Source organism: Acomys russatus, chromosome 2 (genome assembly GCF_903995435.1).
Source record: "Acomys russatus chromosome 2, mAcoRus1.1, whole genome shotgun sequence".
In the NCBI taxonomy this organism is placed as follows: domain Eukaryota; kingdom Metazoa; phylum Chordata; class Mammalia; order Rodentia; family Muridae; genus Acomys; species Acomys russatus.
The window spans coordinates 101,432,423-101,452,057 of NC_067138.1; the positions used below are offsets into that span (position 1 = coordinate 101,432,423).

Below are 19,635 nucleotides of genomic sequence, written 5' to 3' on the forward strand. Positions count from 1 at the left end.
ATAAGATTGATTTATAGTAGGGGGTTATAACTTATCATCCAACAGTTTTATTCAATGTAAATAGTGAGATTTAGATGAACCACTGCTTAATGCAGAGTATAGATTAATGATGGATTAATGAATGAGCGAAGCTGTGAGAACCAAGAGCAAGACTGTTCTAGCCTGTTCCAAATAACAACACAAGCCATCATGTTGGCATGCCAGCTTCCAGATTTTATGTACCATGCCACCAACATCCTCAGAGAAAACAGATTTTTATTTTTCAACCCTAAAAGAGGGGGGTAGAGGATACACAAACCGCCTGTGCTTTTTGAATGTCATTTCATTTTTTCTGTCTGGAAACGGCCTTCCTTATTTTGCCCCATTTAAAAAATGAAACGTGCCATCACCTGTGATCATGTGAGCGCTTGTTTCTTGGACTTAGGCAGCGTGAAGGTCTGTTGCCCCCTCCAACGCCCTTAGGAAACTCATTTCTTGGTACACGTCTTCAAATTAAAACATATCTTCCCCATGAGTGCGTAGGAGGAAAGTGGTTCTCATAGGACCACGAGGAGCATGGGTCTGCTCAGGTGTCAAGCAGCTGAGAGGCCGACCTGCAAGTCGAGCGGCTCAAGGCTGCTACTACCCTTTGCCCACTCCAGCCCGCGCAGGCGCGCTCTCCTTTTCCCCGCCCCCCCTCCAGTCCAGCCCCGCCCACATTGCACCTGCCAGGTCACAAACCTCCGCCCACCCACTCCCTCTCCTCCCGCCCTCCCCGGGCTTTCCCGTCCGTGATTGGCCGAGAGACCCCTGGAGCGCGTCCAATCAGCATCCCTCCTGGGGGGTGGAGGGAACCTGTTCCCGCTGCTCCCGCCCTGCCGGCCTCGCGGGGCGCCCAGCTTCTTTGTGACTGGTGCTCGGCGGGGTCACTCAGCGCCCCGGTGTGTGTGTGGGTGTGTGCGTGCGTGTGTGTGTCTGTGTGTGTGTGTGTGTGTGCGTGCGCGCGCGCGGTCCGCGGGCGGGGCCGGCTCAGGTGCGGCGGCGCGGGGCGGACGCGGTGGGCGACGTCGGCGTGAGCGGCGTGAGCGGGCGCGGGCGCCGGGCGGCCTGGCAGCCGAGCTCCGGTGGCGGGCGCGCAGGTCGTTGACGCGGGCCCCCGGGCGGAGGTCCCATCTGTCGCCGCCGCCGCCGGGAGCGCGACGTCCAGCTTCCCGGACCATGGAGGACCCGCAGCCGCTGCCACCGCCCGAGCTGCCGCTGTGCGACAGCCTCATCATCTGGGTGAGTGCAGCTCCGGGTCCCGACGGCGAGCGAGGCCGCCCGCGGGGCCAGCTGAGCACCGGACCTCCGGCTGCCACGTACGCCTCCCCGTCGGGGACCCTGGCTCTCCGCGCAGCCACAGCGCCCCGCTGCGCACACAGGTGGCTAGGAGGCCGCTGGCCACCTCTGTTTCTAGATTGCGGTCCCCTCTGGGCCCACGCAGCAGCAGCACCCGTGGTTTTAGGCACAGCTTAAGAGGAATGACCGAGGAGCTCTTTTTCTTCCTTCCTTCCTTCCTTCCATCCTTTTCCCTCTGTTTTCCCTTAAAGTGAAAAAAAAAAAAATGGCACTTTTGTTGTTTGTTTACACTTGATCTATACGCAGGATTTATTAGTACCAACTTGACGGACTAGTTCCGTCCTCAGATTTTTCCAGTGGGCGAAATGGTTTTTGTAACCTGTTGAAGTTGCCTAGACAGGACAGAACTGGCATCCAGGTGTGGGATTCCTAACCCTTGGTTGTGCTAGGATAGTATTTGACGCTACAAACTGCTGTTGATGACTTTCTAGTTGTGTGGAGATCAGTGTGTCCAATTGGAGTGATAAGTAGACTGTGGGGGGGGGGGGATTACCTACCTCCTCCGAGAGATTGCCTACCCAGCTCCTAATGCCAGCAAATCCAAAGGGCAAGTGGGAAAGATCTCTGTGAGTGTTTGAAATTTGGAGTAACTTTTCCACTTTGGGCTTAAATAACAAGTTTTAACTAGAATGCCAGTAGCTAGGATTTCAGGGTTTACAACATTTAGCTCGTTGTCAATCTGCATGTTCATTTAAATTAGTATTTAGGGTTAGATATTCTCTTTAAAGAAAGAAGGCAGTATCTTAATGATCTGCTTTGTTTAAGACAAACGGCTAACCGTCGGGTGTGTGTAGGTCTCTCAATTTTGTACTCTAATCATCTGTCAGGATAGACTAGGCTCTTTATGATGTCACGGACTCCCCTGTGAGGTCACGGTGACGTACAAGATTTTCTTAAACTGCACTACAGTATTGCCAAATGTTATGGCCATAACCTTTCACAAAGCAGTGCTTTGTTTTTAACTTTCTACTCTGAGCTAGGCTCTCAGGAATCGGTTTAACTAGCAGATCTGTGTATAATTACAATGGAAGGCAAAGTTCCCCAAGATCTGAAAAAATACGAACCAGATAAGGATTCACAGACAACAGAGGGCTGCCAGTTAGCAGTTGCTAATTGGTCCGTGCAGTGCACTCGCAGGCTGCTGTACATGGGAGAAAAGCGAAAGGCTGACAACCCATCACTGCTGCTTTCTCCCCGACACTGTTAAGTCTTCTTTGGGAGCTTCGGCATGCTCTATTTAGCTCTACCCGGAATTGAATCTTGTCCTTGAGGCGTAAGACCACCTCTTTATTTTGGGGTCTGCCTTTCAACCCTGTTCCTTCCAGCTCTTTTAGAACATTGTTTGTTTTTCTTTTCTGCTGCTCCCATTACCCATGCCTCAACAAGGGTTCCCTGGAAGCGCTCCTACCAACTGAGCTGTATCCTCAACCCTCCTCTTACTTGTCAGGACATCTCTCCTAAGGTGCTCAGGTTAGCCTTGAATTCAGTCTGGCTGATTATTCTTCTTCCTCCCAAGCAGCTGGGATTGCAGGCTTGTGCCAAGAGGCTCTGCTACTTAGTGCACTGTTCTATTAGCCATTTCCTTTATTTGTTTGCATTTACTTAAATCTTTTACTATCTTCAAAATAACTAAGTCACCACTCTGGGTACTCCAGGCTATGGTGTTTTCTCTTTCCCAGTAAATTTGAAAACAACAACAACAACAACAACAACAACAACAACAACAAAAAACCCTTACCTTTATACTTTTACTTTCTGTTCACTCTTGGCTCATTGCATTTGAATTTCCTTTCTTTAAGACTTTAATTCCTGTGTGTTTGGCAAATCCAGTAAGTACAACGTGTGACACAGTCCATCCTTTTGTGACTTGAAAATCTCCTCCATCTTGTTTTCCAAGAACTTCATTCATACTTCTTTTTCCTTCGCCAGCCACACCATAGTTGATCTTTCTAGATGTTCCTCAAGGCCACACACCTCTAGGCCCAGCATGCTGCACTGAGTTCAGGATTCTTGCAGAACTTGTGCTTTTCAACATAACATACATATAGAAGACATCGTCATTCCTTTCCCCTCTACATAGTAATACCCTTTTAGGTCATCCTTTTAGCCGGTTGCTTTTCACCATTCATGTGTTGCGTCTGGTGTTGCCTTTCAGATTAGATTGTTCTACACCAGCCTTTCTGAACCTCCTTGTTGCCCACCTTGTCCTGTTTGGACAATAGGCTAAGTAGGTTTGTGTGTGAGAAGCAGTGGTAGGATTCATAAGATTGGAAGGAAAATAGTCACAGTGGGGCCAAATCCTGCATGTGAGAGGTGGTTGGATCGAGGGCTGCTTTTTACCCCAGGAAGGTCTTACCAGAAGCAGAAATATCAAGAGAAGCTGGCGAGGTGAAGGGTGTCTCTTCTGGTAACTCCTTTACAGTTAGATTTTATGGTTTGAATGTTTCTTTTGAATAGTTTTTTGAATGTACTGCTATTTAGAAAATGCAAGGTCAAAGGGAAAATGGTATAATTTACATAAGAGAGAAAATGTGTAAGTTTGAAGAGATGTTTTCAAATTCTAATTTGAGTTTTAATGTTGTGGGATTTTTTTTTTTTAAATTGCATTTGAGCTCAATTTTCCCCAATAGCTAGGATATTGAGATAAATTGTTTTAATGATTCTTTTTTTTCCACTATAACTTTAACAAGTAAAAGAGAGTAAAAGCAAATGTATGTGCAATCTAAGAACATAATTGATCAAATTATATTTTGAGATTTTAAATTTTTCTTTTATGTGTATGACTATTTCTGTGTGTGTGTGTGTGTGCGCGCGCGCGCGTGCACCCGGGCACTCCAAGCATGCCTAGTGCCTGGGGAAGCCAGAAAAGGGTATTGTGTCCTTTCAGAGTGGAATTAAAAAGATGACTGTGAGCTGCCCTGAAGGTGGTGGAACTGGATCTGGTAGAGCAGCCAGTGCTCCTAACCCTGAGCCATCTTGTCAGTCCCGTTTAAAAATATTTCTGTTGTTTTTGGTTATAAAGCCTTTCAGTTTACCCAAGTGAAATTACATTCTGTTACTAACTCATTTGCAGATGTTTTAAGAGACATTGATATTGATTTAAACATAGTGCAGAGAGGCAACTCCATTTCATATATACACCTTCTGTATACGTCTACAGTGCATTTTTCAGACTGCTTAAATTGTTTTCAGTCATTGCACATGCGGAGATAGGACAACTTGAGGGAGCTACTTTCCATGCGAGTTCCGGGAATTGAACTCATGTTGAGTTTGTTAGCAAGTGCTTTCTGCTGCTGAGCCATCTCACTGTTTCCTATCAGGATTCTTCTGCCTAATACTCTGAAGTTGACCACTTTTTAAAAAAATTCTGTTTACATCACCATCATAGCCCCCTCCCTCCTCTCCTCCCAGCCCCACTCTTCCACCCTCCCCTCACTTCCCCTCCCCTATTCCTCAGAACAGGAGAGTACCCTCCCTTCCCAACCACCCCAAGTCATCAAGTTCCATCAGGACTGAGCTTGTCCTCCTCCCCTGTGGCCTGGCAAGGCAGTCCCACCAGGGGAAGTGATCAAAAAGCTGGCAACAGAGTCCATGTCAGAGACAGCCTGCTCTGTGAGTCCCCTTACTAGAGGACCCACAAGAAGCCTGAGCTGCCCATCTGCTACATCAGTCTAGAGGGCCTAGGTCCAGTCCATGCATGGTCCTTGGTTAGTGTGTCAGTCTCAGCAAGCCCCTCTGGGTTCTGGTTAGTTGGCTCTGTTACTCTTCTTGTGGAGCTCCTGACACTTCCTGGTCTTTTTCTCCTTCCTCCCACTTTTATACAAGATTCTCTACACTTCACCCAGTGTTTCGCTCTGAGTCTCAGCATCTGTTTCAAACCGCTGCTGAATGGAGCCTCTTAGAGGACAACTCGGATAGGCCTCTGTCTGCAAGCATAACAGGGTATCATTAATAGTGTCGGAGGCTGGCTCTCTCCCATGGGGTGCGTCTTGGGCTGGGCCAGGCATTGGTTGGACATTCCTTCAGTCTCTGCTCTCTCTGCTCTATCTTTTTCCTTGCACATCCTGTAGGCAGGGAAAATTTTGGGTTGAAGATTTGGTGGGTGGGTTGGTGTTCCCCTCTCTCTACTGGAAGTCTTGTCTAGTTAGAGAGTGTCCTCTTCAGTCTCTATGGCCTCTGCTACTAGGTGTCTCTGCTAGAATCCTCCTCATATCCTCACAGGAACCGTCTCTGACTTAGGTCTCCAGCTTGTCACAGAGATGCCCTCCATCCTAATAGTTCCCCCCCCCCCCCCCCCCGCTCTCTATAGGTCTGATCTCCACTCTCATATTTCTCTGTGGTCCTTTCCTGCCTTCTTCCCTCTCTTTAACCACTGCCTTTGTCTACTCTGTTTCCCCTGAGTGAGATTTAAGCATCCTCCCTTGGATCCTCCTTGTTACTTATCTCCTTTTGGTCTGTGCATTGTAGTATGTTTATCCTCTACTGTATATGGCTAAAACCCACTTATAAGTGAGTACGTACCATGTATGCCTTTCTGTGTCTGGGTTACCTCACTCAGGATGATCTTTTCTAGTTCCATCCATTTGCCTGCAAATTTTATGATTTCTTTGTTTTTAATAGCTGAGTAGTATTCCATTGTTTCTTTATCCATTCTTTGGTTGAGGGACATCAACATTGTTTCCAGATTTTGGCTATTACGAATAAAGCTGTTATGAACATAGTTGAGCAAGTGTCCTTGTCTGGGGCATCTGTTGCCTATATACGCCTGAGTGGTAAAGCTGTGTCTTAGGGTAGCACTACTCCTAATTTTCATATTGATTTCCAAAGTGGTTTTTATAAGTTTGCACTCTCACTAGCAATGGAGGAGTGCTTGCCTGTCTCTACATCTTTACCAGCATGTACTGTCACTTGAGTTTTTGTTCTTAGCCATTCTGACTGGTGTACGATGGAGTCTTAGAGTCATTTTGATTTGCATTTTCCAAATTCTCTGTTTAGCGCTGTGCCACATTTTCAATTGGGTTATTTTGTTTCTTGGTGTTTAATATTTTGAGTTCTTTATATGTTTTGGATATTAGCTCTTTGCCAGAGGAGGATTGGTGAAGATCTTTGCCCAGTCTGTAGGCTGCCATTTTGTTCTATTGAGTGTCCTTTGCCTTACAGAAGCTTTTCAGGTTCAAGAGTTCACATTTAGTAATTGTTGACCTTAGAGCCTGGGCTCCTGGGGTTCTGTTCAGGACGTTGTCTCCTGTGCCAAAGTGTTCCAGGTTCTTCTCCACTTTCTCTTTTAACAGATTTAGTGTCTCTGGTTTTATATTAGGGTCTTTGATCCACTTGGACTTGAGTTTTGTGCAGGGTGATAAATATGGATCTATTTGCATTTTTCTTTTTCTTTTTAAAGATGTATTTATTTAATGTATATGAATGTTCTGTATGCATGCATACGTGCATACCAGAAGAAGGCATCAGATCGTATTATAGGTGCTTGTGAGTTACCGTGTGGACGCTGGGAATTGAACTCTGGACCTCTGGAAGAGCAGCCAGTGCTCTTAACCGCTGAGCCATTTTTCTAGCCCCTATTTGTATTTTTCTACATGTAGACATCAAGTTAGACCAGCACCATATATTGAAGATGCTGTCTTTTTTTCCCATTGTATGGTTTTGACTTCTTTGTCAAAAATCAAGTAGCCACAGGTGTGTGTGTTTATTTCTGGGTCTTCAATTCGGTTCCATTGATCAACCTGTCTATTTCTATGCCAGTACCATGTAGTTTTTATTACTAGTGCTTTGTAGTACAGCTTGAAGTCAGGGATGGAGATGCCTCCAGAAGTTCTTTTATTGTGTAGGATTGTTTTAGCTATTCTGGTTTTTTCGTTTTGCCATATGAAGTTTAGAATTGTTCTGTCAAGGTCTGGAAAGAACTGTATTGATATTTCGATGGGGATTGCATTGAATCTGTAAATTGCTTTTGGTAAGATAGCCATTTTTTACTGCTAATCCTACTGATCCAGAAGTATGGGCCATCTTTCCGTTTTCTGGTATTTTCTTCAATGACTTGAAGTTCTTGTCATACGGGCCTTTGACTTGCTTGGTTAGAGTTACACCAAAATACTTTATATTATTTGTGGCTATTGTGAACAGTATATTTTCCTTATTTGTTTCTTAGCCTGTTTGTCATTTGTATACAGGAGGGCTACTGGTTTTTTAAATTAGTCTTGTGTCCAGCCGCCATCTTCCCACCCAACTGCAGACTTCCTGTTTCACAGGTCATACATCCCCTTCACCCTGTGTCTCTGCTGCCCATTTATAAACAGGGTGCTTGCAGGAACCTCACAACTGATCTCCCCTAAACAAGCACACTGCGCGCTGCACCTCTGTTGGACCTCTCTCTTCCTCACTGTAGCTCCTAACTGATTCTTTATTTCCCTAAAGCCAACATGTACGAAGACCACTGGATTTTCTGACTTACTGTGGCTGCAGATTTGAACATGTGTTTTCCCTGTATTATTACACGTCAGGAGAACTTAGCTTGTCCCTATCAACTGTGCTAGTAGCCGTTGAACACATAGCCACATAGTAGACGCATGATCTACTTACGTGCCCTGCATTACTTGATTCTCCCAACCGTCTTCTGTGGTAGAAACTCTTCAGTGCTTTCTCATTACATACATAGTTTTAGTAAGGATAAGATGGAGTCTACGCTGTTTGTCACAGTCCTTTGGCATCCTGACTCCTGCCTGTCTCTTCAGTTCTCATGGTTGACAGTCTCTTCTCATCCCTGTTACTGACACAGAAGTGTGTGCTTCTTAAACACACCATCTCTTCTCTTGTATCTGTGATAAAAAGATTAGTATTTTCTGATGCTTCCTCCTCTGGTCCTTGACTTCATAGTTTTGCTGTTTAACTCCCAAGACCTGTCCAGGAACTTTCTATGAGAAGGCTCTCCTAAATTACAAGCTTTAATTAAATTAATTGATCCCTTTTCTCTTTTTGTTTATTGTGCTTGTGTAATTATTTGCACATGTGCAATGGCTGGAGCATGGAGGTGAGAGAACAACTTGGAGGAGTTGGTTCTCTCCTCCTGCCCTGTGCGCTCTGGAGACTGAGCACAGGCCATCACACTGTGGTTCTCTCCTTCTGCCCTGTGCGCTCTGGAGACCGAGCACAGGCCATCACACTTTCCAGCAGATGCCTTTATCCACCGAGCCTTCTCGTCACCCTCATGAACATTTTTAAAATCAACATTTGAAATGTTAACAGTCTAGATTGACACCACTCTGTCCTCTGTGGCTAATTGTTGGATAGTCCCTGTTTCTTTCAGAGTGCATTCATAAGGCATAAGTAGTTTTAGACTTAACACTTCTAGCTTTTATTTCCTATCAAGTAACTTCGGTGAAAATTTAACTTACAAATGTTCAGCTTTCTCAAAAGTTCTTTCTCTTCCAGTAGATATATCTGAGTTTGTATTACTCAGAAATGCTGAATACTTTCATATGTTGTGTCAGTGTTTTACTATGTTAGGCTTGATTTTATATATTTTACTCTATTAGGTACTACATTAGGCTTTATTTTATATACTTTAATTACTTTCTATTTATTTATTTTGTATTATAAGGACAATTCAACAGTAAGGTAATTGGTTTTGTGTCATTTTAGCTGCAAACATTCAAGACTGCCTCACCTTGTCAAGATGTCAAACAGCTGACTAATGGAGTGACCATGGCACAAGTTCTTCATCAAATGTGAGTAGTGACCAAAGTATTCCTAATTAGAAAGTAAACTCAGTAGCAGCTGCAACACTTGTATCGAGGTGACTGAAATTTCATCCTATCCTGTGGACGTAGTCAGACATATGGCACCAAGGCGTCCTTTCAACTAGGAACAACACATTTTGCTGCCTCATGATTCCTTGCTAGTTTATAAAGATGCACTTAAACCAAACTGAAGAGAAAAAAGGCGAAATGAGTGATAAACTTGCCTGCGTTTCCTACAGATGTGGATTGTTTTTTATGAGGGCTCTTTACATGGAGATTCTTAGAGACTTTTGACACAGAAAATTCTGGATTTGGAAAAAGGATTACATTAAAAATCTAATATTGAAATAATAGTAATTTACGAGTCCACTGATAATCATGTTAAGTGAATGGACTTTGAAGTTATAAAGTATGGGCAAGACTTTAGTAGTTAAATGTCTGGTCTCTTGATATATTAGTGTACACTAAACATTATTTTAAAATTATGAGTTCAGAATTGGCTATGTTTTGGTTGGCATGAACAAAAGGCGCCCATCCATCCATTCACTTAACAGTGCTGTCTTCGTATCCACCCCACAAACCAGCCCTGTTTTTTCCTGTTTTTTTAACATAGAGTTTTACGCTCATCTAAACTGGCCTGGACCTTACTGTGTAGTGCAGACTGCCCTTGAACTTAGAGCTGCCCTCCTGCTTCATCCACTAGACTGCTAGGACTATGGACATGACATAAGCACTTGGCCAAAGACATCATTTCCGTTTGTGTTGATGAGCTTTAATGGATTTGTGCTGTAGGGTATTTCCTGTTTGCTCTCCTAGATTGACCAGCGCTGTTAGGAGTAGCACCGGGTGCATTTTGTCTAAATGATACCTGGCATCTTTTCCACAGTCACATTTTTATTCTCTGTCTTTCTGCCCTGTCGCCCTCTCTTTATCCTTGTTCATGTGTGTGTGTTACTGTCTTCTGGTAGCTTTTATTTTACAAGGAAAATAAAATAGATTAGCTAATAAGAAAACTTTCATCACTGAACAAATGACCAGTGACCTAATAGGTCCAAGCCAGCCTGCCTGCCCGCCTCCGGCAGCACTCCCCCAGTAGTTTCATCGGCCTGTTTTAGTGTACTCCTTGATAGTGTAGCCTCCTTATCAAAGGGACCTTTATTTTGTTTTCTAATCTTTATATAGCAGTCTATATTTGGCGCAGTAAGACTTCTAAGGATACCTTTTTCTTTATCTGGATCAGAGTATTATAATTCTAATAAAAAGACTGATTTCATTGTATTTCTTTGATTGTTTTAAATCACTGTATTTGGTAACATTTATAATAAATTTTACTGGTGATTCATACCAAATCACATAAAAATTATTAAATGTGAGAAGATAAATTCTGCTTTTTAAAGAAAAGGCAACATCTTAGACAATCATTTTTGTTTATGAGGCAGGTATGTGTCTACATAAGACCTTAAACAGTTGTCTAAGCTGCAAGATTAGTCATGGGAACCACAGACTTAGCAATGGCTTCTGTAGTTCCTTATCTTTAGCTTGGATATGTAATATGTGTATGTCTTTTAAAAATTCATGTAGCAGCTTCAATTGTGGAAAAATTTGTAGCGCTGCTGTAAGAGTGCCCCAGGCGGTGTGACTTAGCAACACAGCTTCAGCCTCTTACAGTTCTTGTAGAGAGAAGGCTAAACCAAGCTGTCGGATGGACTGACCTCACTGCAACGCTTCAGCGACAGGGTCTTCCTTTCCTTTTCCAGTGTCTGGTAGTCCTGGGCATTTCTAGAGCCACGGTGCCTGTTTAGCCTTCCTGTGTTTGTACCTATGTCTGTCCCGTTGTAAGGGAACTAGTCTTAAGGAACCCATTCTAAGCCAATATAATCTTTTCCCACCTTGATTGAGTCTGTGAAGACCCTGTTTCTGAAAAAGCTCCTATTTATAGGCACAGATGTGAAAGAAACATAACTTTTTGGGAAATGTTCTACATAATACCACCAAGAATGTATTCCACTTCCCCAGAAGAAAGGCTTGGCTCTGTCTCTTGACCAACTGGTCCACAATATATGCTTGCTTGTGCCATGTTTGCATGTCTTTTGTAAAGAGGAATGTGGCTCAGATTTGAAACATGCAGACCTTAGTCATCGTTATGCCTTTTCCATTTTGTAGGTATTTGGGCAGATAGCTGACATCTGAGTATTTACTAAATATATCATGATAGATCCCATTATATGATTATTCCTGTGTCTGATTGTCCGTTTGCATGCTTATGGACCCAAAGGTTGGTGTCAGATATTTTCCTCAATCATTGCCTACCTTGTTTTTAGGAACAGGTTAATGTGTGACCTGGAGCTCCCCATTTTGGGTAGGCTAGGTGACAGTTCCCAGGATCTGTGTGTCTTTGCCCCCATCTCACCCCCAGCGCTTGGCAGTACTGCACTCGGCTATTACATATCAGCCGCAGATCTGAACCGAAATACACAGAGCGTCTTCACAGCCACCATTTAAGTTTTTTCTTTATAAACTGGGTATTATTATTTTTATGTCCATTGTATCCATGAGGACTGAGGGTATAAAGAGCAAACTGTTCTTTTGGAAGCCAAACAGTGAAGCTGGGATTTATATTAGCTTAGTTTGACTCCAAAGCCAGTGTTTTCACTTAGCAGTAACAGCAGAAATCCAATACCTCGAGTCCTTCTGATAGATTTCTGTTCAAGAATAGTCTTGGGCACCGGCCAGCAATGAAGTTGTTATTAGTAACGTAGAAATAGTTACTCCCTCGAGTTAGCTGCTGAAGTTCTTGAAGACATATCCTGGAAGGAATTGCACAGAATAATGCGGCTTTCGCTTAGTTTTATCAGAAAATAAGTGTGTTGTGGTTTTCCTCACTAGCCACTCTTTCAGTTACGTGTGCTCTTACTTCCTTCAGTAGCTGCTTCTCTAAGAGTCGGTGTGTAGTCTTCATATTGGGTTTCTCAGTCCCGAGGACAGGTTTCCAAGTACTCTAGACTATAGACTGCTACTGTGCTGGTATATGTAGTATGTTTAAAACCTTGTTACGTCCATAACACTTTTATGTGACAGATACTTGTCATGACCTTCAGTATAAACACTAGGACCTTATTTCTAATGAGAGCGAATTTTCTTTAGTGCTTGAGGTGTGGCATGTCCCAGCGCACGTGCAGCAGGTTGCTTTGCCTTTCTCCTTTGCCCCTAAGATAGGGAGGGTGAATGGTAGTAGACACGTCCGTCCAAGCACTGGGATCTTTGTGCTTCTCTGGGCTTCCTAATCTAGATCATGTACTAACAGAATGCCTAATGCTAAATAAATATTTAGTGTTTGTTAAATTACAGATGTTGATCACTTAAATGAGGAAAAATTCCAAGTTATAATTTTCCCAGTCACAAAAAAATTAGCAGCTTCATTTAAATTACTGCTAATCTCACTATTATAGATTCTAAACTGTAAATAAATTAAATGATTAAACTGTTATAAAAACCATTTTAAAGTTTAGCCTTTATTATTTTTGTTTTAGTGACGTAGCTTGGTTCAACGAATCTTGGTTAAGCCGAATTAAAGATGATGTTGGCGACAACTGGAGAATAAAGGTATGCAGAGGTGGGCGGGGCACTGGGCCGAGGGGAGGGGCACTGCGCAGAGATGGGCGGGGCGCTGTGCAGAGGTGGGCGGGGCGCTGGGCCAAGGGGAGGGGCATTGTGCAGAGGTGGGCGGGCCGCTGGGCCGAGTGGAGGGGTACTGCGCAGAGATGGGCGGGGCACTGGGCCGAGGGGAGGGGTACTGCACAGAGATGGGCGGGGCACTGGGCCGAGGGGAGGGGCACTGCGCAGAGTTGGTCGGGGCTCTGGGCCGAGGGGAGGGGCACTGCTCTTTTAGAAGTTAATTCATGAGTGTATTTTTCCTTTTGAGTGAACACATACTATGCCAGCCAATTTTTATCACCTTGATACATGCTAGAGTCACCCTGGAGGACAGAGCCTCAATGAAGAGGAACTGTCTCCATCCGATTGGCCTGCGGGCATGTTTGGTTGTCATTTTCTTGATTGTTAATTGACATGAGAAGGCCTAGCCCACTGTGGGCAGTGCCACCCTGGGCAGGCAGTCCTGGGAGGTTCAGAAAGGCTGGACGCTGTTCCTGAGAGCAAGTCATTAAGCAGCAGCCTCGGCTGCTGCTGGAGTTCCCGCCCTGACTCCTCTCAGGGACTGACTGCCATCAGGACGTGGAAGCCAAATAAGCCCCTTTCTCTCAAACTTGTTTTTGCCGATGTGTTACCACAGCAACAAGAAAACCAGGACACCTGAGTTTATGCACAGATAAACATCATTGTAAATAAAGAGCATTTCTGCCAGCCAAGGGCATATAGTGTGCTCTCTTTAAGTAGTCCTTGCCCAGTGACTGGCCTCAGGTGGCCATTGATGTGCTTTGGGTCACTAGAGCTCCTTACTTCAAGAATTGTGTATAAATGCAAACAAGCAGCACATACCATTTGTGTGTGCAGACTCCATTACCTCATATAATGATGTTGAGATTCATCCGTGTTGCCTGTTTTAGTACTTACATCTTCATTGTTGTGTACTACAGGGTTACACCTAATTGTTCAACTGTTCACGCCATGCGATATTTGAATTATTTCTACTTTAGGCTGTGGCAATGAACTCCGTACATGACTATTTGTTCACACTTAATTTCTTTGGGGGAAATTCCTTGGTGGAATTGCTGAATTGTGTGCATATATGTTTAATTTTATAAGAATCTAAAAAAATAGTTTTGTTTTTAAAGCTGATTTACTGCTTTGAGTTTTCTTGTGTCTTGGGAGGCCTGTGTTTGTTCCATAAAGGATGTTTAATTTGTATCATGTAGTTCTTTACAGGGCTACTATAATACTATACTAATGAACATATATAATATATATTCTTTTAAAATTATTTGTTATTTTGTATGTATTGAGTATTTTATATACATGTGTGTCGGTACCGTGTGCATCCGTGTGTATGCAGAAGAGGGCATTTAATCCCTGGAGCTGGAGCTGCAGCCAGTTGTGAACTGTCATGTGGGTGTGGCCACTGAACCTCCGTCCTCTGGAACAGCAGTCACCATTCTTAACCACTGAGCATTCTCTTCGTCTCATGTATGAGATCTATAAATGATGTCTTACTATTTCTTTCTGATGTTGACTTTTGTATTTTTCCCTTAATAACATCCAGCTGATTATTTTTCAGTTTTGTATTTTAAAAAATCATTTATTTCATTGACCTCCTCACTGATTTTCTCTTTTTTCTGTTTTCATGTGTTCTTCTTTGTCTTGCTTCTTGAAGAGGCTTCGATAATAAATGTTAGGCCTGCTTTTTCTCCTAATATTAAACATTGCCTCACTAATTCCATATATCATAAAATATTTTATTATCGTTGTTTATTTGCTGTGTGTGTGGAAGTGTGCCCTTGCTACATTGTATGTGTGGAGGTCAGAGAACAAGTGTGTGAAGGGCTGTCTCCCTTCCCACATTACAGGGTTCTTAGGATGAGCGTCAGGCTCATCTGCTCAGCTTCTTCCAGCCCACGGCCTTTATGCATTCTGATACCCTGCGTTTTTATTTTCACTTAGCCCATAATGCTTGGTAATTTTACTTGTAAATGCATTCTTTACCTGTGGGAAACTTAGCTAATTTAAAATTTAAATACCTATTATTTATGGATTTCTCATTTAATTTCAGCTTTGCACATAATTAAAAACATCACACATCAAAATTAGGCAGACCCAAAGTATATACAACTTAATGAACTTATTTACAATTAGAACTGACATTCACAATGGAAGCAGTGATGCTGCACATTACATTTTATACTTTCAACAACATATAAATTCACTTATCTACTAATAGAAACAAACAAACAAACAAAAAACCTATGAGAGAATTAGAACTAGGAAAGCAGTTAGTTTATGTCTTTTATATTCTTTACCTGTATTTGGTGGTGGTTTTGTTTATAGGTTTGTAAAAATAAAACCCATTTTTGCCCTAAGAACATACCTGGATGTAGAATATTTGACTTGTACAGTGACTTACTTTCTCACTTATGTCATGTCCAAGTGTAGTTGAAAGTAATATGCAACCTCGTTTGTTCTCTAAGGTTTGTGTTTGGTAAATTTGTTGATAGTGCACTGTGTGTTTTATGTATGTTCTGTGAATTTTTCCCATCAACTCAGAGGGAGGAGTCCTTAAGTCTCTCCTGATGATTCTGATGTTCCTTTTTCAGTTCTGACAATTTTCATTTCATATGAGTATTTTGAGTTTCTATTATTAGGCTTATTACACCTTTTTCTTGGTGAGGAATTCAATAATGTTTTGTTTTTATTAGAAAAGTGATTATTTCTCACCTTTGTGTATGCCTTTCATTATTAACATGAAACAAACCATTTCTTCTTTTGTTCTACTTTAGGCCAGTAACCTAAAGAAAGTCCTCCATGGAATTACAAGTTACTACCACGAGGTACAAGAAATACTTGATTTTAAACAGAAGTGTCAGTTACTTAACTAATTACTTTTAGCATTCTATTGGAATGAAATTCATTAACTATAATAGTTAAAATGTTACTTATAGAGCAGGGCACTCAAAACTTTGGTGATAAGATTTAAGGATTAAACATTTCCAAAGTGGAGGGAAGAGGAAGGCAGCTTTTGTTTTGATACTCTAAACTGATTATTTTTACAAATAGAGTTTATTGCTTAATAATTGGTAGCCTTTGGATTGATTTTGTTAGTAAAGAGTTTCCTTCAATTTTTTAACATTAACAGAAATAAACTTGATAGGTTTTGGGGAAAGTTTTAATATTGCTTTGAGAATTTTCAATGTGTTACATGCCCAGAATCCTTAGAAACTTAATAAGCTTAAAAAAAAAAAAAAGAAAGAAAGAAAAGGTTAGAAAAAGTGTAAGCTGTTGTAAGTGCAGTGGCTTACACTGTGAGTCTCGGTGATACATACGACCACAAGCTTTCTTCAGACGGTCTGCGTCCCTTCAGGTCCCTGACTAATTCTGCCTTCTTTAGCCCTTTTGGGCTAACACATCCTCTTTACTACTCCCCAGGGAAGCATTTCTGCTGTGGTGAATTAGCCTGGGTCCTCCTTTATAAGTCCTTGTTTTTCTGATATGAGGTCAAATAAATAGGAAACACAACTGACCAGAGTATTGAGAAGGGACCAGAATGTTGTTGACTTGGTTTTAGTCAATATTACTAACTTGTGATTTGATTCTTGTTTGTTTGTTTTTTGTTGTTGTTGTGTTGCTGTTTTTTTGAGACAGGGTCTCTCTGTGTAACCGTGGCTGTCCTGGACTTGCTTTGTAGGCCAGGCTGACCTCGAACTCACAGCGGTCTGTCTGCCTCTGCCTCCCAAGTCTTGGGATTAAAGGCGTGTGCTACTACACCCAGCCGTTCAATTTCTTAACTCTTAATTTCTTAATTTATGGATTTATTTTGAATTAAAATTTCTTTTAATAATGATGTAAATTCTTTGTAGCCTGCATAAATGAATAATCTAATTTATTATTTTAATTCTTTAGTTTTTGGGGCAGCAGATTTCTGATGAACTTATCCCTGATTTAAACCAAATAACCGAGTGTTCAGATCCTGTGGAGCTTGGGAGGTTGCTTCAGCTTATTCTAGGCTGTGCAGTCAACTGTGAAAAGAAGCAAGGTAATCAAGTTCTAATCATTTGAGGTGCCCACTATCTAGAAATGTCTGCATTGCTAGTTCTGAGTGCTGGCATAAGCAGGAAGGCATTGTCTTCTTGCTCCAGTGTGGCTGGGTTACCCTGCAGTGCAAACTAGATCAAAGTTCTAACCCATGTCATCAGCAGTGAGTGCTGCAGCTCTTGAGTGACCTCTATTCTGTGGTCAGTGCCTAAGTTAAGCATGTTTAATTGAAATTGTTTAATATCTGGTGTTTAGGACCAGTAAAGAAGAGGTAGATCTTAGGTTCATTTAATATTTAATAATAAAATATTCAGATATTAAATTATAATCCAAATTTCTTTAAATAATTGCTACTCTGTTTAGAAAAAAGCCTGTTCACTCTTTTCTTTTGAGAACTGGGACAGTAATATTAATGGAATTGGTACATTACACTAGTACATACAAGTAATTACATTAGTATAGATAAGTAATCTATGTGCTTCTGAGCACAAAATGTCTTAAAAATAAACTGAGTAGCCTTGGGTCTCCTTCCCAGTGGGCGCTTGAATCAGCATGGGCAGGAAGAGCTGTGACCCTGCTTCTGTGTGCGCTGCCCAGAGCGTGCGCTGAGTATGCCTCTTTCAGAAAAACTTGTGTGTGGTCAGGAAAGGATACCAGACAAGTGAATTCAATAAGAACAGGCTCAAGAAATATAAAAGAACATGACATCAACAGTAGTTTATTAAACACCCCCCCCACACACCCCCCCCACACGCGCACACACATACACGCACCATAAAACTTTTCTATTGCAGTGTCTGCCATTCAGTAGCTGCCTTTTCACAGGGCAGGTAATCACTTTTATTATATTAGTGCCAGGGGACACTAAGGATCTTTGGGGTGTGTGTGTGTGTGTGTGTGTGTGTGTGTGTGTGTGTGTGAGAGTGAGAGTGAGAGAGAGAGAGAGAGAGAGAGAGAGAGAGAGAGAGAGAGAGAGAGAGAGAGAGAGAGAGAATAGTAAGACTTTTTACTCATACAGGTTAAAATGCCCTGGCTATTATTAATTTGAAAAGGAATCACTGGGGTTTAAATCTAGTACTTTTTGTTACAATTACGGTTCTTTTATTCTTTGAATGATTCTAGTCTAGGTTTCTGGTTATTTATAACATTTTTGCCTAAATTATGTATGTTTCAAACATAATTCATTTTCAGAGAAGTAACATTTGGCTTTGATTCTATTTCATTTAATATTATTTATTTTCTTGTATTGCATCCTTTCATTTTCTTGTGAATACACCATGCTTATATTATAAGCCACAATTCGCACTTTTAAGCTGTAATTTCCCCTGTTAATGATTTTGTTGCACCCTGAAAATTGTAATACACTATCTCATTCATAATTTAGCCTAAGCATTTTTAAGTATTCTTTATATTTTTGAAAAGAATGTCAGTTTCTGGAGATATAAGTGATGGCTTAATAAGCAGTACATGTAAGAAACAGTTTTAACTTTCAAAATATGTGTCTGGGTTAAAAGAAGCAGTTTTAACTTTCAAAATATGTGTCTGGGTTAAAAATTAGACTTGAAGAGTGAAATAAAAGCTGCCGGCGGGCTGAGGGTGTGGTAGGGCGGGCTGAGGGTGTGGTAGGGCGGGCTGAGGGGGTGGGTTAGTAGTAGAGCACTCAGCGGTCATATGTGGAGTCCTGAATTCCATCCTCAGAGCTGCAAAAGAAATCAAAATATGAAAAACAAAACCAAAATATTCATAAGAAATGAACCCCTAAATTCAAAGTAATGAAACAACTTGTGCACTTTTGTACTTTGAAGTAGAATTGGCTTGATTATCCGTAGCGCTCTTCTCAAAGGGGACGGCTGTTCTTACGTAGCTTTCAGCCGGCTTGAAGCGTCTGGTCATCCAGAACGTAAAGGGAACCATATGTCTTTGGTGTATTCTTCCGCTAACTCCTTTCTCCTCCTGAGCCGTTAGTGGGCAAGAGCCACCATAACCTTTCAGACTCCTAGCATTACAAATGAAAGGGAGAGTTAGAAGACTTAACAGGAACCTCTAAAAGAATCAATAAAACAGGAAAGCAGTGGGTAAAACAGGAAAGCAATGGGTAAAACAGGAAAGCAATGGGTACATTTGAGGGCAAAAATTGTGTGACGATCATACGGTTGAAGTGGACTTACGTCTGCAGATATCTGACGTATTTGATTAAGATAATTTCCTGTTGGAATGAATAACCTTTACTCATTGTATATGTTTATGATGAAGGTTTAAGTGTCTTTGAGAGTTAGAGGATGCTGCACAGGTGTTGCAGAAGGCGGCATATATGCCTTTGAAAGCCTTCCTGGAATGCAAATGGTACAACACAAATTTGTGGATCTAAAATTGGATAGTTATAATCAATTGTTTGAGTATTACTTGCAGTTTTTTTTTTTTTTTTTAATTCCTTTACTTAGGAACAGTAAATGGGGAGCTGTAGAGATAGCTTGTGGTGAAGAACCCTGGCTGCTCCTCCAGAGGTCCTGAGAGTTCAATTCCCAGCAACTATATGGTGGCTCACAACCATCTATAGCAGGATCTGATGCCCTCTACTATCTTTCAGGTGTACATGCAGGCAGCATTCATATAAATAAATAAACTTTAGGAAAGAAAAACTGAAGGATTTTTTTGGGGAGGAGGGGCTAACATTTTAAAATTACTAAGGTAAATATTTTCATCTTGCTTTTAATGGACTTATTAGTGAATTAGTGTATTTGCTTGAAGGATCACTTAATGGTTACTTACTTTTTACACTTTGATTATTAAATAGTTAAGAAATAGT

The 19,635-nt window shown here is 41.8% G+C and overlaps 1 protein-coding gene across 1 annotated transcript in view; it reads left to right on the forward strand.

The window, feature by feature from the left end:
- The first annotated feature begins 1,080 nt into the window (after positions 1-1,080).
- The window catches only part of Hook1 (hook microtubule tethering protein 1), a 45,407-nt gene continuing 26,852 nt past the window's right edge, over positions 1,081-19,635 (forward strand). The window contains 5 exon segments of the mRNA XM_051164371.1: positions 1,081-1,260; positions 9,031-9,116; positions 12,659-12,731; positions 15,578-15,628; positions 16,698-16,830. Of these exon segments, the coding sequence (XP_051020328.1) occupies positions 1,198-1,260; positions 9,031-9,116; positions 12,659-12,731; positions 15,578-15,628; positions 16,698-16,830 (406 nt within the window). The 5' untranslated portion in view covers positions 1,081-1,197.